Source organism: Narcine bancroftii, chromosome 5 (genome assembly GCF_036971445.1).
Source record: "Narcine bancroftii isolate sNarBan1 chromosome 5, sNarBan1.hap1, whole genome shotgun sequence".
In the NCBI taxonomy this organism is placed as follows: domain Eukaryota; kingdom Metazoa; phylum Chordata; class Chondrichthyes; order Torpediniformes; family Narcinidae; genus Narcine; species Narcine bancroftii.
The window spans coordinates 127904230-127926616 of record NC_091473.1 but is presented as its reverse complement, the minus strand read 5'-3'; the positions used below and the strand labels follow the sequence as shown (position 1 = coordinate 127926616).

General features: G+C 39.0%; 1 protein-coding gene across 8 annotated transcripts in view; it reads left to right on the top strand.

The window, feature by feature from the left end:
- The window catches only part of palmda (palmdelphin a), a 153867-nt gene extending 133327 nt beyond the window's left edge, over positions 1-20540 (top strand). For 5 of the 8 annotated variants that reach the window (XM_069939049.1, XM_069939051.1, XM_069939052.1 and 2 more), the window contains 5 exons: positions 974-1088; positions 8365-8389; positions 8483-8599; positions 10319-11422; positions 18566-20540. In XM_069939049.1, coding sequence (XP_069795150.1) covers positions 974-1088; positions 8365-8389; positions 8483-8599; positions 10319-11422; positions 18566-18612 — 1408 coding nt within the window. In that variant the 3' untranslated portion in view covers positions 18613-20540. Of the gene's footprint in view, positions 1-973; positions 1089-8364; positions 8390-8482; positions 8600-10318; positions 11423-13560; positions 14064-18188; positions 18423-18565 lie in introns of those variants that run through there. The other 3 variants (XM_069939054.1, XM_069939055.1, XM_069939056.1) reach the window with 3 other exon arrangements.
- The last annotated feature ends 1847 nt before the right edge of the window (positions 20541-22387 follow it).

Genomic DNA, 22387 nt, shown 5'->3' with positions numbered 1-22387 from the left:
TTGACAGACTCTTCCTTAGCTAAGCACAGCTTCTCTGGAGGCAAGTGGCACGATTTAGCATGGATAGGAGAGCCCTTAGTAAAAATGTGATGAGTAACACCATGCTTTGCAGTGGATGCAGAAAATTGTAGAGTAGCAATCTCAGGGAAATCTTCCAACAGCTTGGAAAATTCATCTACTGGTTCACTTAATGTTTGAAGGTGCAGAGCAGGGTCTGAAAAGTAGTTCCATCTATCAGCCAATACCCTTTTAAGTCAACAAGGAATGAAAGAGCCTGAAGAAAATCTGCACCAAGCAAAGGTCGGGATACTGTTGCTGTAATAAATGGCCAAGTATAGAGATGATTCTCGAATTTGACATTAATCTTCCTGGTGCCAAAGGTCAGAATGTTGGATCTGTTAACTGCTCATAGTTGCAGGACTGTGGTAGGATGGCGGGTGTCAAAACCGATGGGTGGAAACACATTAACTTCTGAACCCATGTCCACCAGAAACTTTTGCTGGTGGTTGGCCTGGGCATTTCCTCTAAACAGGCAGGGTGGAAGGCACCTGCGGGCATTTACTCCGCAAAGCCGGTGGTAATAACATCAAGGCTGCTTGCTTGTCTTGAGGTGTTGCCTGCTTGTAGGGAGTGATGTGCTAAGAGTACTAGAGTGTGACACGGGGTTGGTTGTGCAGACTTGTCTTTCATCGCTGTGCTTTTTAGCCAGCCATAGAATGTCTGCCTCCGCCACTACAGCCCTTGGGTCTTCAAATGGACACTTGGATGACAAGAGCCTAGAAAGAGCTGCTCAAATAACATATTGGGCCTTTCACCAATACGTATGCTACCTTCTGCAGTTTGACATTTGATGGTAACAACTACACTTACTTGCAGGTTGTGAGTTAGTAAGTGTACAACTTATCACCAAAGTTTGATGTGATATTTAGATCTGGGTGTAATTCTCACATTTTGAATCTATTATTGTTTACAGGCTTGAAGAAGAAATCAAATCTCTTGAAAACCAAGAAGCACAAATTTCATATCATGAACAACTGTTACTGAAAAAGCTGAAAACAACAGAAAGAACCATTGCAGATATAATTAAGGTATAATATCCAATGCAATTCATGACACTTGAATAATTCTAATAAGCTATTAATGGAGGATCATACAGTACAACTTTACCTTCAAGTTGTTGGCATGTGTCACACAAATGATTTATTTGACTGATTGTTCAACACCTTCGTTAACCTAAAAAAACATCTGAGCAAGAAGGTAACCTAATTTCAAGTAGATGAATTTAAAAGAAAAAGAGATGTTTTAAACAGTGAAGAATTGAGATTTCCAGTTTACACTGACCAGTAGAAGCGAAGTGTTAAGCCTGATTAAAGAACAGTTCTACAGTTCAAAAGGCAAGTTAATGCCTGAAAATCAGATGGTGTATGTGCACGGCATGTATGAATGGTTGTTATTCCTCCGATATAAAGGACAGACAATCACTTTTTATGTAATACTGTGCCCTCCATAATGTTTGACACAAAGACACTTCTTTTTTCCTTTATTTTCCCCTGTTCTCCGCAGCTTTCAATTTGTAATCAAACAATTCACACATAATTAAAGTGTACATTCTGGATTTTATTCAGTGTTATTTGTATACATTTTGGCATGTCCGTGTAGAACTCTTGTAGCACTTTTTATACATAGTCCCCTCAATTCAGTTCACCATATTATTTGGGTTATAGCATGTGTATTAAAGTAGTCATGTTCAGTACTTTGTTGCATATCCTTACATGCTTGAAACCTGTGATTCATATTCATCACCAGGAGCGGCACAGTTAGCGTCGCGGTTAGCCCAAAGCCCAGCAATCAGGACCGGGGTTCAAATCCCGCACTGTCTGTAAGGAGTTTGTACATTCTCCCTGTGATTGTGTGGGTTTTCTCCAGGGGCTTCAGTTTCCTCATACTGTTCGAAACGTTCCGGGGGTGTAGGTTTATTGGGTGTAAATTGGGTGGCATGGACTCGTGGGCTGAAATGGCCTTTTACCGTGCTGTATATCTAAATCTCCACTGGCCACCATGACAGAGGTGCACCAAAGAAAAGGTACAAGGACTGCCTAAAGAAATCTCTTGGTGCCTGCCACATTGACCACCGCCAGTGGGCTGATATCGCCTCAAACCGTGCATCTTGGCGCCTCACAGTTTGGCGGGCAGCAACCTCCTTTGAAGAAGACCGCAGAGCCCACCTCACTGACAAAAGGCAAAGGAGGAAAAACCCAACACCCAACCCCAACCAACCAATTTTCCCCTGCAGCCGCTGCAACCGTGTCTGCCTGTCCCGCATCGGACTTGTCAGCCACAAACGAGCCTGCAGCTGACATGGACTTTTACCCCCTCCATAAATCTTCGTCCGCGAAGCCAAGCCAAAGAAGATATCTAAATTTAAAATTTATAAATTTAAGATGCTGAGTACCTTCCCTGGTGATGCTCTGTCAGGCCTTTACTGCAGCCATCTTCAGCTCCTGCTTGATTCGGGGGCTTGTGCCCCTTAGTTTTCTCCTCAGAATATGGAAGGTGTGCCCAATTGGATTTAGATCAGGTGACTAACTTGGCCATTCAAGAATTTTACAATTTTTAGCTTTAAAAATCTCCTTTTGTTGATTTAGCAGTATGTTTGGGATCATTGTTGTGCTATAGAAGGAAGCACATTCCTATGAGTTTGGAGGCCTTTGTTCAAACTTGAGCAGAAAAGATGTTTCTATACATGTCCGAATTCATGTTGCTACTGCCATCAGCAGTTTGATCATGAACTAGTGGCAGCCATACATACCCAGGCCAAAACACTCCCACCACTGTGTTTCATAGATGAGGTGACATGCTTTGGATTTTGAGCAGTTGCTTTTTGCCTCCATACTTTACTCTTGCCATTTCTCTAATTCAGGTTAATCTTCGTCTCATCTTTCACAAGACCTCTTTTCCAGAATTCTGCGGGCTCTTTTAGATATTTTCTTGACAAACTGCAAACAAACTGTAGCCTTCCTGCTTCTGTGGCTAACTAGTGGTTTGTGTCTTGCAGTGTAGCTTCCGTATTTCTGTTCATGGCCTTCTGCAGACAGTTAGTCATTGACGGATCCACACCCGGCTCCTGAAGACTGTTGCCGATCTGGCAGACAAGGGTTTGAGGATTTTTCTTCGTTATGATGAGAATTCTTCTGTCAAAGGCAATAGAGGTCTTCTTTGGCCTACCAACTCCTTTAACGATTACTGAGCTCACAAGTTCGCTCTTTCTGCTTAATGATGTTCCAAACAATTGATTTTGATAACCCTAAGGTTTGGGTTATTTCGCTTACTGTTTTAGTTTTGTTTTTCAGCCTCAAAATAGCTTCTTTGACTTTCATTGGAACAACTCTAGTCCTCATGTAGAAAAATGGCAACTACAGACTCCAAAGGTGATCAAAAGCTTAGAAGTAAGCCTAGTTTTCTTATACCTGCACCAATGGTGCATTTAAAACACCTTTTTTTTAAAACTTTATTTATTCGTTCAAAATACAGATAACAAGTAACATATATAACAATAAACTAAACATGAACGATGTATTTTATATCTATAAAAGAAAAAAGAAAGAAAAAAAAGAGAAAAAAAAAGAACCCACCCCCCCCCCCTTCAGCCAACTCTCCTAAGGAGAGCCATAAAGAAAAAAAAATTAAAGAAAAATTAAACATACATATTAAGATCTAATCAATGTAAATCAAAATGTAAATATTCTGAATATAACAACCACTTATTAATAAAAAAACTATAGTTATCATGCAAAACCTATGTAATTTTTTCCATTATTAAACAATATTTCATCTCATTATGCCATCTATTAATATCAATCATATTCATATCTTTCCATGTACTAGCAATACATTTTTTGGGTACAGATAATGCTAAATATAAGTTGAAATTTATCTAATCCCAGACCTTTCAGAGGTTGCAAACTACCGAATAAAAATGCTGTCAGATCTAAAGGTATTTTAATCTTATACAGGTATCCCAGAAACAATTATACTTTCTTCCAAAAAGATTGTATATGTCTGCTGGTTCCGCCTGGAGGGTTGGAGCATAGACACTGATGAGGGTGATGCGACGCTTGTTTTGAAGGGGGAGTCGCATGGACATGATCCAGTCCGAGTGGCCTGTCGGGAGGTTTTTGAGTTTGGAGGCAATGGAGTTCTTGACCATGAAGCCTACACCAGATAGGCGTCGTTCATCCATAGGCTTGCCAGACCAGTAGAGTGTGTAGCTCACGCCGCGTTCTTGGAGGCTACCTACATCTGCAAGGCGGACTTCACTGAGAGCGGCTATGTCGATGTCAAGTCTGAGGAGTTCACATGCGATGAGGGCAGACCGACGTTCAGGTCGGTGGCTGTCAACCTTGTCTAGCATGGTTCTGATGTTCCAGCATGCTAGCTTGAGTTTGTGAGCATCTTTTGAGGGGGAGGACATGGAGGGGGAGGACGTGGATGTGTCCTCGGGCCTGCGCAAAGGAGCTTTTAGGTGGAATGCAGTGTGCGCAGTACTGGCCCCACCCTTTACACCCATAGTTCATGTGCCAGGGCCAAGCAAGCTGGGGCGTGGCAGCGAGGTCCTTGGGTCGTAGGTTTTATATTGGAGTGGCCTTCTCCTATGCAGGTTTCTTACCCGGGCTGGAGGGGCCTGCCTCCCCTCCTAGGTTGGACCATACCTGGTCGCATATCACCTGTGGACATGGCCTAGGTAAGTTTAATTGGGTTCTCTAACTACCTCTGAGGTAGGTCAGGGACCCGGTTGGATTCTGACGGGGTTGACCGAGTCAGGACCAAACCGCATGAAAAAAGGTTCCAACAGCATTACCACATCTAAAACACAAATCTGATTCATAAAAACCATATTTTTTTTAGCTTCTCAGGTGTTAAGTATAATTTATGTAAAAAGTTATTTAATCATTCCATAACATGTATTTATCAATCTAGTTACACTATCATAACAAATATCTAACCAATCATCCTCGGAAAAAATAAAACCAATCTCCACTTCCCATTTACCTTTAGATTTATCCCAACCCTTTTTATCCATACCATCCTGTAATATTTGATTCATAACTGAAATATGACCCTTCTCTAGTACCTTCATAAGAAAAGTCTCAAATTTAGTCATTTCAGGTAAAATCATATCTCTACCAAACACATGCTTTACCAAAGATCAAATTTGATAATAACGAAACAAAGAATTCTTATCAATACCATAACTGTCCCTCATCTGATCAAAAGATAAAAATGCATCAGAAATAAATGTTTCATCACCTTCATTTGGGGCATAAATATTAAATAAAGTCCACAATTCCACAATTTAATTTAAGAATACATCCTGTCTTTTCCTCCATTGATTGTAATTCAAAAGATAAATTCTTATGTATCAAAATTGCTAAACCTTTAGCCCTAGAGTTAAATGAAGAAGAATATACATGCCCTACCCAATCCCTCTTCAATTTCATACTTTCCTTGACATTCAGATGTGTTTCTCGTAAAAAAGCGACAAGAATTTTCATTTTCTTAATATACAACAAAATGCATTTACACTTAATCGTACTGTTTAAACCTCGAACATTAAAAGTAGCAAACCTCAACTTTGACATATCTACTAATATTACTAAGAACTAATAATATCGATATATAAAAACTCAAATCAATGTAAATAGGCCCTCCAATAGGAGAAAAAGAAACCACAAATTAAAGACTAAATGAAATAAAAATGAAAACAAATAGAAAAAAAGATAAAGTTAAAAAAAACTACCAAAATGTAGTAATCCCTAAACCAAACTTGGGTGTGGATCACCCACCAGAGGCTGATGACTAATAGAACATAGAGCAAATCTCTCCCTCCCCAGCCAAACAAGGAATAACAACAAGGTATCATAATGACATAAAAATAAAGTAAGAATGAGAAAGTTCTTCTATTCATCCAAGAGATTCCAAACTTGGCGACCCCATTTCAAGAGAAGTTAGACTCTTTCCATTCCCATTTCTACCATTTCTTCCATTTCCAGAACAACCAGATTTTTCTTTAGGAGACAATGGTGGACTACATCTTTGTCCTCTTACATATGGCAACGAATCAGCAAAAAATCATTGCTTCACGCTCATTCTCAAAAAAACGAGATTGAAAGTCTCCACAAAACACCTTCAACACTGCCGAATAGCAAAAAGTAGACTTATAGCCTTTATGCCACAAAAATTCTTTAGCTGGATTAAATCGACGCCGACGCTGAATAACCTCTTGACTCAAATCAGGATAGAAAAAAAACTCTAATGTTCTGAATCATTAATGGAGCTTGTCGTTGTCTCGCATTTTGCACTGCTAGATGAAGTATTGTCTCTCTGTCCAAATAATTCAAGCATCAAATTATCACAGGTCTCAGTGATTGACCAGGCAGAGGTCTTCTTCTTAAGGCTCTATGAGCTCTTTCCAATACCAAGCCTCCAGAGAAAAATTCTTGCCCCAATATTTGTGGGATCCATCCTATAAAAAAATGAAAAGGATCTTGTTCTTCCATACCTTCTGGCAAACCAACAATCTTCACATTATTCCTTCTGCTTTGATTCTCCAAATAGTCTACTTTCCTCTCTAACTCCTTCTCACGTTCTCGCAATTCTTTAACAGATTTTTCCACCTCCATCACTTTTTCTGTATTAGAAGCCACTTGCTGTTTACATTCCAAAAAAGCAGACTGAAATTTTTTTAAATCTTCAGAAAATGCTTCCACACGTGCATTAACTGTAGTGAATTCTGACCTCATACTATCTTTCATTTGAGCCAACTCTTGCATTATCAGCTGAGTGACAGTATTTAACAGGTTAAATTTTAATTCAGAAAGACTCAACCTGCTTTCTTTAACGTAGTGTCAGAACCAGGTAACTGCAGCTCCTGCTGCAGCTCAACAGCAGGCATTTTAACAGTCTTACTGCGAGTCTGAACTCCCAGCGATGGCACCCCAACTTCCTCAGGGGGTTGATGCTGATCTCCCCCCATAACTCGCTGTTGTTTCAAGAACTCACGGATAAGATCGAGCTCTTCAGGTTGGAGTACTGCCTGAGTGGTTTCAAACAATGGAGTCATTTTCCTGCGTGCTCCCTCTGTTAAAGTTGGCTGGCTGCCAGAATCAGGATCCACTTCTTGGGAACACGCACCTTCCTCTTGAGAACGAGTAACTCCAGCGATAGCCTTCTCCCGGTGAGTAGTAGTCATTTTTTTTTCAGCTCCCACAGGCAATCTTTGTGGTTTAGGCACGGAAGAAATTAAACCTGAAGCTGTAGCAGGCTGTTTAGCCCCTAAATCTTCAACACTCCGAAAATGTAGTTTCTTCTGCACTTGAGGTTTAAACTTTTTACCATTAGTGGCCATAACAGTTCCTTAATACTTTAAATTAAGTTTTTAAACAAGTTTAAACTTGAAAACAAAGAATTAAAAACAGGTTCTTAAAAGTCTGGCCAGAGAGGTCGAGATTACACATCTAGACTCTACGCCATCTTGCCATGCCCCCATTTAAAACATACCTGAGTATTCACAAACACCTGTAAAGCCAAATCACCCAAACATTATGGTGCCCTGACATGGGGGAAAGATGTATAAAAAGTGCAGTAATTTTTACATGGTCAAACCAAAATGTATACAAATAACCTTGAATAAAATCTGGAACGTGCACTTTAATCACATGTGAAATGTTTGATTACAAATTTAAAATTGTGGAGCACAGGGGAAAATAAAGGAAAAAAAAAAGTGACTGTGTCCCAAACATTATGGAGGATACAAATCACAAATTTGGGAAGGTTATCCAGATTGAGTCTTTAGAGTAGCCCTGAAAGGTCTTGCCTAATCACTGGTGCAATGCTTGGATGCAACATTAATTTGTCCCATCAACAACTAGATTGATTTTAACAACCTTGCCTCAATATTTGACCAAGAACAGGGGTTGAATTATCTTCCAGTCTTGACTGACATTTGTGCTAAAATTGGAATAATAGGTGTCTATTATTGTTTAAGTGGAACCAGTTTTTAAACTTTTAAGATAGTAGCCAATACATTGTTAAATAGAAGTTAAGTAAAATAGACTCATCCCTTCACAATTTGTATAGTACCACATGTAAAAAAGTGTGAGACTAAACAACTCCCACCTAAAATAAACTGAAAGATTTAAGTCATATTTTGAGATGCACGAGTGTGTCCTGGTTCTGTTGGTAAGTATTTTTTTAACTGAACCTCATGAGGTACAGTAAAAACTGGTTTAAATATAAGACCACTATTTTTCCAGGAGTAAACTGTTTTCAGGGGCCTTGAAATTAATCTTAACTATATCTTTGCAGGAAGCACAAGCTGAGAGTTATCAAGGTAGGAAAAATCATGTGAATAATTGCTTCATCGTCCTTTTCAACAAAGACCTGATAATTACTGCATTATATTGGCTTTTAATTCTGTTCGTAGATCAATTGAAGTTTGTATATTCAGAAAATTCTAACCCTGCAAAACGATGCCCGTCTCAGGAACAGCAGAGAGTAGCAAGTCCACATGATGAACAAGACCCAGGACAGTCTAAAACAGGTAGGCTTGTGTGATTCCACAAGAAATCTGCAGAGGCTGGGATTGAGTGCAACACACAAAGTGCTAGGCAAACTTAGCAGGTTATCCAGCATACATTAGCAAGTAAAAGATAACCAATGGTTTGAGCCTGAGGCCTGATGAAGGCCTCAGCCCCAAAACATTGGTACCTTTTACTTCCAATGGATGATGCATTGCCTGCTGAGTTTCTCCAGCACTTTTGTGTATTGCAGACTTGTGTGTAAGGCTTACTTTTCAGTTTCTTCCTGAAGGCCCTGGTTCTCTGGTCAGCAATGAAGAGAAGGGTGGGACAGTTTGCATAACAGTTAGCACATGGCTATAACAGCTCCAAAGACCAGGGTTAAAATCTGGCGCTGTCTTGGAGGAGCTTATCCATTCTCCCATAACGGCATGAGCTTTTTCCAGGTGCTCTGGTTTCCTCCCACCCTTCAAAGCATATGGGGTTTAGAGGTCAACTGGGTGTATTTGGGTGGCAGTGTCTCATGGGCCAAAAGGGCCTGTTTCCATGCTGTATGTCTAAAAATAAAGTGAATATTTTTTTTAAATCTGTCAGCTTTTTTTGAACAGAATAAATGTGGGGAGAATAATTGAACCACAAAAATGCTGAACTAACTCAGCAGGTAACATAGATTCCATAGTAGTTAAAGATATATTACCTTTGTTTCGGGCCTGGGTGCTTCTTCTTACCTTGAAGAAGGTCTCAGGCCTGAAAAATTGGTTATATATCATTACCTCCTATAGATGTTGCATGACCTGCTAAGTTCCTCTGACATTTTTCTGTTCTTACTACAATCTCAGCATCTTCAGACTTGAGTGCTTCACGGGATTTATTTGATGTGGGTTTGACCAATAGCAAGATGCTTAACCAAACAAGAAAAGTGCAGTGTCATCTCATTAGGACAGAGGTATAGAGTCACTGAACACTGCATCAGCTCCCTACATGTTTGCACATACTCTCGGTCTGCCACCAGAGGGACATGCTGATTATCTTTCCAGTAGCTGGGTGACCAGAACTGCACAAATACTCCAAGTGTGGTCGCACCAACACTTTGTACATCTGCAGTAACATATCCCGATTCTTGCCCTCCATGCTGTCGCCTTTGTTGCCACTTTCAAGGGCCTGTGTACTTTTTCCTCTAAGTCTCTCTCAGTTCTACAACACTCTCTAGAGCCCCACCATTTACCGTGTTAAGTCCTGTGCAGGTATAACTTCCACAAATGAAACAGCTTGCTCCAGTCTGAATTAAATTCCACCTGCCATTCTGTGGCACACTTCCCCAATTCATCCAGATCCTGTTGTAATCTCAGATAAACTTTGGCGTCCACTCTACCACCGATTTTTCTGTCATCTGCGAACATGCAGACTATTGTTAGCTACAATGAAATGCAAGTCGTTAGAATAGATGACTGACAACAATGGCCCCAGCACCCATCCCTGCAGTACCTCATTGGCCACAGACCTCCAATCAGTGTAACAGCCCTCAACAATCACCTCTGACTCCTACCATTAAGCTAATTTTGAATCCATTTGGCCAACTCACCCTGGATCCCATGCAATCTCACCAACCAGACTAGCCCAAGCTCATCAAGATCCTGCTGAAGGCATCACTAGAGTGATCCATTGGATTATTTGTCAGTCAATCAATAGAAGATGATTAAGTAAATAGCTATTGCTAATATTTATGAATATTTTCTGATCAGCTTTGTTTGCAGTAGAAATCAATGTCCAAAAGGATATGAAGACTGGAGAAAGCACTGTGTTATCAACTGTACCAGTGACAGTCGATGAAATCAAAAACAAAGGTGTGAAAGTCTACGAAGATGGGTCCAAATCAGTGTATGCTTTGTGTAGCGGTGGAGGAGAGGTTCAAAATGGCATCGATGGCATGAGTCATGAGGAGGTGGAAGCATTGTTACAACAGGCTGGTGAGAAACAAGTTAATATTCCTGCAGCATGCCATGCCCCTGTTTACTCGAGTTCATACAGCACCCATCACAGTCCTAAAATGTTTATCAGTGAGCAGAGAGACTCTGAACCAAGGATTCAAAATAACATGATTGAAAATGAAGGAATTGAGAGGCATAACCCAGTGAAGGCTCAAATATATAGAAGCAATGAGAATGATGTAAGCCAGGAAAGGAATTTGCCCAGTTACCCACTGGCATTGGTCACTACTACTCCTTCATCAGCCTATCCAATGTCCATTTGCTGGTCTCCAAGCTCCACCCAAAGCCAGGATCGACAAAATCAAGAGTCACCGTTACCTGATAATGAGATGAAATCAGTGCAACTTCCATGCCACCGGCTCAGGGACAATCACCGCAAAGCTGTGTTTATCAACTCAGAACTCAATCATAATGGCAGGGTTTCTACTGCATCTGAAAAAGCAGACATTGGGTTTAATGTGTGCAATTCCTTGCCTTCTACCATTAACACTGAGGAACCAGTTACGATGGTCTTCATGGGCTATCACAGTGTCGACGATGAAAATGAAACCAGCAGAATCTTGGGGTTTGAAGGAGCTATCCGAGCAGAACTGGTAATGATCAGCGATGATGATGATGAGGTGTCACTGCATCCACCAAACAGCCACACTAATCCTGTATTCCATCCAACTCCTCTTTCAACTGAGAATGAGGTGTATAAAACATCATACGCTGCTATAACTCCACCTGCAGGAAAAAACACTCTCTCAAGGAAATCTGTTTTGATCTCAGGTCAAGATAACAATCATTCTCCTTACAGAAATCACTCTGATGACCTTAAGGATAAAGTTGGAATCTACAGCGACTCCAAAGTGTCAGGTACAAATGACAAACAGAAGTGCATTTGTTGTTCAATTATGTGATTATTTACAAGTTATTTCTGAACTGGAACCATTACCCTGACCATCCCTGCTGTTACTAATAGGTTAATAATCTTGTGCAGTACCTATGTCAAGTATCTTCAATGCAAAATCATTTGTTAATATTTTATTGTGTGTTTAACCACTCACACTTTAACATATGCTCTCAGATAAACCAATGAATAATTAAAGTCTAAACATGCATGAAATACCTCATCCAATGATGCAAAGTGTCTTTCTACAGCAAAATCCTACTGTCTTGATCCATTCCAGGTTTTGCATTGGGTTCGTATAAATCCAAAGGAACAGCAAGTACATTGAGAACTATCAATGCTCCCAGCGTTTAAAAAATTCCCTGTACTATAGAACTTTCCAGGCATTGTATATCACTTGCTTTAATAATTTCTATGAGAGAACTTGCCAACACAATCCACTTTTAAAAAAAGCTTGCGTGAATGGGTGTAAATCTGGTTTGAGGATGTTATGTGTATATTTGCATTTAAGTTTTTTGTGTGAGTGTGTGGTATGTAGGTGTGTGTTGTATATGGATCAGTGTATGTAATGTGTTTGTGAGTTTCTGTGTGTGCGTGCGTGTGCACGTGACTGCATGAGTGTTTCTGTGTATGTGTATGAGTGTGTGTGTGTCTGTATATGAGTGTTTCTGTGTATGTGCATCTGCCTGAGTTTGATTATATGTGTACATTTGTGTGCAGAGGAAATGATGTACTTACACACGTGTATTGCTCAACTTGTGAAATATCTGTTTGCAGTTCCTCCTCTGAATTTAAATCAGCAAAAATTGATTAGCATTGCATGGAGCTTGGCACTTCTCAAACCTGATTCCAGAGAAATGCTTCCAGGTTTCACTCGCCTGCAGTTTTCAATTTGATAAAGCTACCTGGCATTTAATTTACAATTCTTGTTAGAGCCAATTGTTCACAATAACAATTTTACCTCAAAGAAGACAGAGCATATACTCACTCAAATAAATTATAAAGATAGTTTGCAAAGTCCAGCTTGGTTTCCCTTGAATGAAAAAGATTAAGGACATTTTGAGTGAAACATTTAAAACAAGAGTTGGTAGTACAGAGAGAAACAATCTGTGAGGAAATATCCAAAATATAATGACTTAACTTTTCAAGTGAGGTTTAACATAAGAATATACAAGGACATACGAAACATGACTAAAAGCTCCAACTATGGCCTATCAAATTGCTCTACCATTTAACAAGATCACAGCAGATCAAACATAATTTTCCTTCTTATTCCTCTAATATCCAGATATCTAACCATCTTCATTTTAAGTGCAATCAATATCTGAGTTTCTATTGTCCTACTGGTTGGAAAATTCCAAAGATTCAGATCTAATTGAATGATGAAATCTTTCCTCGGTTTAGCCCCAGAATGCCTGCATGTATTCCCTGTGACTCCTGATTCTCTACTCTTTAGATGGGAAAATTTCCTCCCCACAACTACACTGTGTCAAGTCCTCCAAGTATGTTGCATATCTTAATGCAGCAATATTGCATCCTTTTAAACTCTGGAGATTAGAAGTCAAGCCTACCAAATTTTGCCACATCAGTGAGATCTCCTAATGTGTGGCACAGAGGTAATGAGCCAGGATGTTTCGAGGAGAAACTGGATAGACAGGGTTTGTTTTTAATGAAGGGGAAGAGGCTAAAGGTGGGTGGGGGGGGGGGGGGGGTGGGGGGGTGGGATCTGACAGACATACACAAATTTATAAGGGATATCCCTAAGGTATATAGAAAGAATCTTTTCCCTATGCCACCAGTATCCACACTGGAGGACCGGCATAGGTTTAGATGAAGGGTAATAAGGGGATCGAAGGAAGAGAGAGGATGGTTGGAACCTAGAATGATGTACTGCCTGATCAAGTGGTGGAACCAATTTCTCTCATGAAATTTAACAAGTATCTAGGCAAACTTTTTAATTGCCAAGACATACAGTAGCTGATTACTGAGCAAGTGCTAGCAAATGGAATTGGTATGGCATGGAAATGTTGGGGTGGTGTGGGAGGGAGGGGGAAAGGAAGGGCCTGTTTCTGCCCTGTATGACTCTGTGAACCTATTACACCAGGGTGATGACAGCAAGAAGTACATTGCATACAGGATAACAGAAATCTGGAGCGGCCTTAGCCGCAAAGCACTCAAGGTTAGATTAATTGAATATGTCAACACTGAACGATAGATTTTTGTTAGACAAGTATGTTGGTTCAACATATATAAATAGAGTACAGATCAACCATAGTATAATTATTTTTATAGCATGTCCCAATGATTGAATACCTGTCCCAATTACAACTTCTAATCGTAAAATATTATTTCTATCATGTTAAGTATTCGCTATTCATCATTCATCATTCTTAAAATACTTCTTCAAGGACTATTTTGGATAAACTAAGTCCAGGGCAAAATACACATCATATATTAGCTTTCTATTTTTGTACTTTTAGATTCTGCTGAACACACACATTTTGAACATAACAACACGAACCTTATTGTCTTGTAAAATAAGCTTCCATGTGTTTGCCTTTCTGTAAATAAATATATTACTTAATTTCTTCCTATTGTAGTCTTACTTATTGATGGTTATTTGAATAAGTTAACCATATATCTGTAAAGAATAAACTTATTGTTATTTGGTTTTTAATATATGTATGATTATGAAATATATTGCAGGGCTGACCATACTTCCACAAATCTAAAGTAACAGAAATCATTATTTATTATTATAACTTATCTTTGCTGTATATGGCAATTAACTGCTTGGAAAATAATTCTAATTGTTATTGTATTTGGATTGCAATATTCAAATAGTGTTCAATTGTTTTCAGAAAGCATTTCATATTCACTATGTATTTGTGATTATCTTGTTTCAAGGAATAATTCCTCCAGTCTTCACCACACTAATCAATTAATTATCAATGTTTTAATTACATTTTTAATTTTACATCGATAAAACAAAATAATGCATGATAAAGCTGTGACTAAACATTGTAAATAAAGCCCTGATCTTATCTAAAGGTCAGAATTCTAGCACATAGAGTTGTTTTCTGTATTGAGACAACAAAGGTATTGGGCATGTTGCTGCCTTGGATCCACTTAAAGAGGTTGATCAGAAACACCAGTGGCTGACTGATGAGAGTACAATCTCAGGACGGACATTCCCAGTACTCAATTAATCTCTGGGATACACGTTTTCAGGGTGGCCTTATAAATTGAGAGAAAAATCAAATTTTCTTTTTAGTGCACTGTAACTCTACCAAGTGCTGGCATGTTGGAATCTCTCTGAAACTGCTCTTCACATTGGACTGACCTGGAACATTATTTACCTTGACCTTTCACCCTGAAAATGTGTGAAGGCACATTCAAAGCCTGAACCTGTACACCAGTTAGACAACAAGGGAACTAGAACCTACATTTTCTGACTGGATTAATCAGTGATTAGAACATAAATCTTTCAGTCTATGATGTTCATGTCCAGAGATCCCTGAAAGGTGACTCACAAGTATTCAGGGTAGGTAAAAATTTCATAAATCGAGGGATTGAGTTTAAGAGCTGCGAGGTTATGAAACAACTCTACCAAACTCTGGTTAGTCCATTCTTGGAGTACTATGTCCAGTTTTGGTTGCCTCATTTATAGGAAAGATATGGAAGTGTTGGAAAGGGTGCAGAGGAGATTTACCTAGATGATACATGGTTTAGAGAGTATGCATTATGAGCAGAGATTAAAGGAGCTAGGGCTTTACTCCTTGGAGAGAAGGAGGATGAGAGGAGACATGATAGAGGTATACAAGATATTAAGAGGAATGGATAGAGTGGACAGCCTGTGCCTCCTTCCCAGGGCACCACTGCTCAATACAAGAGGGCCTGGCTTTAAGGTAATGGGTGGGAAGTTCAAGGGAGATATTAGAGGTAGATAATTTTACCCAGAGAGTGGTTGGTGTGTGGAATTCACGACCTGGGTCAATGGTGGAGGCAGGTACATTGGTGAATTTCAAGAGATGACTAGACAAGCATGTGAGGAACTTAATGAAGGATTATATGGGAGGCAGGGTCTAAGGGTTGGCACAACATTGTGGGCCAAAGGGCCTGTATTGTGCTATATGTATGATGCCATTTTACTACTTCTATCTGCCTGCACACAATTCAGAACCCTCCATTCCCTACATGTTTATGTGTCTATCTTAATGCCTTTTAAAAAGTGCTACCATGTCTACTTCAATCACTTACCCTGGGATGGTATTCCAGGCTCTCACCCATTCAGATTTCAAATTTATTGTCAGAGTCCATACATAACATCACATACCACCCTGAGATTCTTTTTTTTCCCCCTGTAGATGTTCTCGCTGGTGGGAGAGTTTTGCCTGTGATATCCTGAGCTGTGTACATTACCTCTTTCAGGGCTTTACACTCAGGGGTATTGATCCTTGTTTAAACAAAAGCTTGCCTTGCACACAGGCCCATAGAACATGACTGCACATTCCAAAGCCTCCACATCCTTCCTGTAACATGACAGAACTACAGAGAATACCCCAAATATGGCCTAACCAATGCTTTATACAGGTGCAATATGACTTCCCAACGCAAAGACTCAATTCTCTATCAATAGAGCTGAATATGCCAGACGTCTTATTTATCACCCTATTTTCCATGCTGTCATGTTCAGGGAGCTAGGGACTTGCCTCTCAAGAACCCTCTGCATATCAGTGCTCCTGAGGTTCTTGCCATTTACTGTGTACTTTTCTCTAATATTGAACCTCCCAAGGTTCCACAACTCGCTACTGATTAATCCCCATTGGCTACATTTCTGCCTAACTTTCCAATTGTTCTATATTCTGCTGAATCCATTAGCAAACTTCTTCACTATCCACAACTTTGCCATGTTTTGTGTATCTGCAGACCTCCTACAATTTCATCAAAATTATTTATGCATCCGTATATCACAGACCACAGCAGTAAGAGACATGATTCTTGTGAAACAGCACTGGCTCCAGACTCCTGTCCGAAAAGCACACCTCCACCACTACCTTCTATCTTCTATAGCCAAATCAATTTTGAATCCAACCTACAAAGTCTCCACGGATCTCATTCTTTCATTTCTGGATCAGCTTGCCATGAGATGCCTTCTTGAAATCTTGAGTAAAGACGATGTATTCAACATCCACTGCCTGATCCTTATTCTTCATCTGCATGTTGATGAAAATGATTAATAACAAATCCATGCATACGTCTGTAACTAGCTTTAGTGGTGTGAAAGAAGTCAGATTCTAATTGGTCTGTAGGCTGAAAAATCCAGCAAAACTTTTTCAATTGCTTATGTATGCGTATATAACAATCAAATGTTAAAATATGTCAGTACAAACTCATGGTGAAGCATTGAATCCAGATCTCCAAACACAGATTGTGGTGTTAAATCCAGTCCATATATAATTGTCTTTTAAATATGAATATTACCTAAGCTTTCCAAAATACATGCTATCATACAAAAATGTAATGAAATATTCTGTTCAAACTACTGTTCAATCCCCTTTGAGACATGCAAGTAATGATTTATATAGAACAATTTTATCCTGCAACACCAGTTTTTATTAGACCAGAATGTCCCCTCATACAGTTGGAAGAGATAATGATCAGATACAAGCGTGTGGCAAATTAAAAAACATGCAAATATGCTTCTTTTTCCTTCATTTACTCCGACTGGGATATATAATTGAAGCTCTATTTGTTTGGAAATAAACTCAGATCCTAAAAAGAATTTAGTGGGAAGATACAAATTCATTTTTATAGACTGTTAGATTTATTGTTGTAATGGAGGAGGCTTCTACATTGTTCATTTGAAAATAATAAGGTACAATAAAACCCCTGTTATTCGGAATTCAAGCAACTGGCAGCTTAAAGCAACCGGCAAAAAAATTGCAGAAAATAAATAGGTTAAAAATACAGAAGTTTAAAATAGGCTCACCTCACTGTTAGTTTCCAATCACGCAACACATAATCTTAAGCAACCATAAATTTATCTGACATCTACCAATGCCCATGGGTACCAGATACCAGGGGTTTTACTGAATATCAGTTTTCACAATATTTAAAATGCCATGAGTAAACTTTGTGTATAGACGCATAACTTTTCAAAACATATTATTTGTGACAAGCAATAAATTTGATGTTTCTTTTGAAGATTACATTTGCCTTTCTGAGGTCAAATAAAAATAATAGGGATTTTTTTAAGCTTTTGTGATAAATTTTAAAATATTCTTCAATATTTTCAGACTTTAAGTATAACGTCAAGGGAATAGTATCAGAAATATCATATGTTGTAAATACAACAATTTGATTCAGCTAGCTATTTTGCAGAACTGTTAAGAATCGACCAAATTCCTCTGACTCCATAGCCACATATGCGCTAGACCATGTTAGGGCAACAGGTATACTTCCAGGAATGATGTTAGTGAAGCAGAAAAGTTTCAAGGGGAAAAATTGTTCTATGGTTATATATGGTTTCTGATAAATAGTTCATTTTTTCTAAATTCTGGATTATTTAATTAACCAACTTGTATCTGCCCGTTACACAGCATCCTGTCTTAGAAATGTGTACCTTAACCTAGTGCAATGATCACTGAAAAATACCATGTTATTTCTTTTTGACCCGCAAAGACAGAGCTATGCTGATGGACAACCTTTTGGCTTCCTTGTTCTTTTCAGTTGCATTTCAGTGAAACAGTGTTGAATCAATTTTAGCCCTGGAGCATTTCAAAATCAATCTACAGCATGTGAATTGAGGACCTTGTTTACTGAAGATATTTTTGAATTAACAAGAACTTGGAATCTGTTACAGTTGTCTGTTACACCAGGGACTTCGGCATCCACTAATCTTATATGTTTATACTTTTGCACAATCCTTTCTATGCTCTAAATGCATGGCAGCTTTTTGCAACTAATTATGTGCTTAAGGCATCAGCGTTATGCTGCGGTATGTATATTTCTTCTTATGCCATTAAGTTTCAAAATTCAGTTAAGTTTAAGAACATCCAAGAAAAGTAAGTAACAATAATTATCTTTGTTTCCCCTTCCATCAACAGCCTTAGGAACTAAAATGGCTGAGCTAGATAAAAAAGTGCTGATGTAAAGTGGAAACATCGTTCCCTAATTTGGACACTACTTCTGGAACTGTGGAAGGAATTATGACTTCTTAATTGCAGGACAGACAAGTGGAAATGATCATCCAATGAAGTTGTTGTGCTACAGGAGTTCATCTGCCACATGTATACATTTAAATTATGATATCCGCTGCATTTCTTTTAGCTATCATTTACCCAAATATAACTATGTTAGAAGTATCAAAATATTTGATGCAGTAAATGGTCAGATCCTTAGGAGCATTGATGTACACCGGGATCTTAGGGTGCTGTAGAAAAGTAGAGAGGATAGTAGATCTCGGGAGACGAGCTTTCCACTGACATGTATTACAAACCCATCAACTCCCACAGTTACCTTGACTACACTTCCTCATGCCCTAACCCTGCAAAGATTCTATCCCCTTCTCTCAGTATCTCCATCTCCACGGCATCGGCTCCCAAGATGAGGTCTTCCAGTTCAGATCTTCTGAAATGTCCGCCTTGTTCCACAGACGTGGCTTCCCCTCCACCACCATCAACTCAGACCTCACCCGTATCTCCTCCATTTCCAGCTCATCTGTGCTGGCCCCCTCTGCCCCTAGATGTAACAAAAATAGAACCCACCCCCCATCCTCACCTACTACCCCATCAACCTCCACATCCAACACATTATTCTCCAAAATTTCTGGCACTTACAACAGGATGCCACCATCAGACATATCTTTCCCTCTGCTCTCCTCTCTGCCTTCTGCAGAGACCACACCCTCTATTACTCCCTTATGCACTCATCCCTTTCTACCAATCATTCCCCCCGGCACCTTTTCCTATGGCCACAGGAGGTGCCACACTTGTGCCCACACCTCCTCCCTCACCTCTGTCTAGGGCCTCAAACAAACCTTTCAAGTGAAGCAACACTTCACTTGTGCATCCACAGGATTTATTTACTGCATCCAGTGCTCCCTTTGTGGCCTTCTCTACGTTGGAGAGACTGGCGTAAATTGGAAGATCGCTTCGCTGAGCACCTTCACTCCGTCCACTACAGGAACAGTGACCTCCCAGTAGTCAACCATTTCAGATCTGGAGTTCAAGCTCAAAATGTCAGTTATGTATTTTAACTTTGTTATATAAAGGACACTGCTTGACCCGCTAAGTTTGTCCAGCATTGTGTGTTTTTACTTCAACTCAGAGTCTGCAGATTTTTGTATTTTAATCCCTAGACCGATGCTTGCCTTCATTAGTTTGGGAGTTGAACACAGAAGTCATGTTGAAACGTGATTAGACCATATTTGGAGCATTTTACACAGTTCTGGTCACAGTTCTGGCATGTGAGGCATAGGAGAGGGTGCAGAAAGAGGTGCAACAGAATTTGGTCTTGTTTTGTGTTACAAGGAAAGATCGGACAAACTTGGATTGTTTTCTCTGGAATGTTGAAAGCCAATGGGAGTCCATATTGAAATTAATAAAATGATAAGAGGAATAAAAAGGGTAGGTAGAGTCTTTTACCCAGAGTGGAAGTGTTACACACCAGAGGGCATAGCCTTAACGTGAGAGAGGGAAAGCTTAAAGATTTCTAAGGCATTTTGTTTTGTACAGAAAGTAATAGGTGCCTGAAGCACTCTGCCAGGGTGGGGGGAAATTAGAAGTAGATATGAGCAGTGACTTTTAAGGGGCATTTAGACAGGCATCTAAAGATGCAGGAAATGGAGGGTTATTGATTATGTGCAGGCAGAAGGCATTAGTTTAATTTGACATCATGGTTAGCTCAGACATGGGCCAAAGGGCTTATTCCTGTGTTGTACTTCTCCATGTTCTTTCTATAACAGAAGAGCAAGAGTTTGTTTAATTAACCATTGGAAAATTGCATTAAATTGTTATTGATCTTTGAAACTGCTTTTCATTTAATGTTGTGTTCTTAAGTAATAAAATACTCCTGGCAAAATTATCTGTCCGATGCATTTTTTTTTCCAATTCTTGATGCTATACAAATCATTCATTGTTTCTATGTTATATCAATGTAACTAGGTTGAACTACTTTCAACTGCACTGTAAGTCAATAAAATACTTTTCCTTTTAATTTTCCAACAGCATTTAACTAAATAAATATCCGAAACATGGAAAAGTAGGAGCAGGATTAGGCCATTCAGCATTTTGATCTATACAGCACTTGATTCTCTATGGCAAGACCAAATTCTCACTCTTCTTCCATCCCCTTTCATGACTTAATTCTGCATATTCTAAGATGGACAAGTTGGGCCAAAATGCCTGTTGCCATATTGTAAAACTATGCATGAGTTGAAGCCTGGGTTTGCTTTGCTGCTTTTTAATCTTAGAATATGTAGGCTAATGAAGTGAATGTAACCCTCAAAAGCAATTTAATCAAGATGAATGAGTGCCTGAATCGCTAAGATTTCCAAATTATTTTGAAATAATAAACCAATTTCTTATCGAGTTGAAAATATCTAATTTATTTTTCATTTAAAAGACTGAAGGATTATCAATCATAATAGATTATCTGTTTAAAAAATAACCCGTGGCTCAGCTAAATAAAGAAACACATGAAAGATTTAGTGTGTAATATTCATCTTCTGTACTCAATTTGACTAAACAAGGCAAGATTTACATCTTTGTTGCTAATGAAGTGAGGGGAAATTTAGTTCTGAAAGATAAATGCAAGCCTTATTCTGAAGAATGAAAAGGATAATTCCCGGCATTTCTTATTCCATCAAATTGACCTTCAGCTGGGGAAGCCAATGTACTGCCCACACTGGTCAAGAGCAGAGCAGCCTTGAGTATCAAAATAGGTGGGCCAGAATAAGTTTTAAAGTAGAGTGTAGTAAAACATGAAAGTCTGCAGATGTAGTGATTGAAGTAAAAGTCTGCCCCTCCCCCCACCATTTTGCTCATACATTACCTTGTCGAAGGGCTCAAGCCAAAATATTGGTTATGTATCTTTATCTTTGCTTAACCTGCTGAGTTTCTCCAGCATTGTGTTTTCACTTAAGTTTTAACTTATATAATTTTTAATTGCTAAGGATATCTATGACATTTGGAAGCCTTTCAAATTATTATAAATACATTATTTTAAAACAGCACTGATTTGAAAAAAAATAAATTAACTTAAAACATTTAAAAATAAAAATGATAAATAAAAAAATATAATTCATCACCATATCCTTCTCTAAATTCCTGCAATCCAATTCAAATGAAGTGGTTTGTTGGTCCACTTGACGCAGGATTTGACAGCCAATTCAACATTTATGCAATCTATCCATTGTTGGAACTGTGGTGAATCCAGTAGCAAAGAACAGCCAGAAAACCAATGGGGTGTATCATTCGGTTCAATAGCTTCCCAGCACTTTTACTAACATCTTGTTGAATGATGAACCCAGCAAGTACTAAATATAATGACAAAGAAACTTTCAAATTAACCTTCAAAACAGAATTAAGGTTTGTTCAAACATGTACTTTTAAATTTAATATAGCATTCAAGATAACATTCGGTTCAAAATTAAAAGTAAAGGCTGCAAACACCATGGTTGAAGTTAAAACAACAATGCCTAATACACTCAGAAGGTCAAACATTGTACTTCATATAGCAAAGATAAAGATAGAGAGCCAATGTTTCGGGCTTGAGCCCTTCATCAAGGTGTAATGGAGAGGCAGTGTCTACCACCTGATGGCGCTGCTGCGCTCCTGTTCGGAGGACACGCTACCCGCCAATCAAGGTCAAAGACTCACCCCAAGCCATCAAGATGCCCCTAAATCACCAGGTGCTTCATTCCAGGC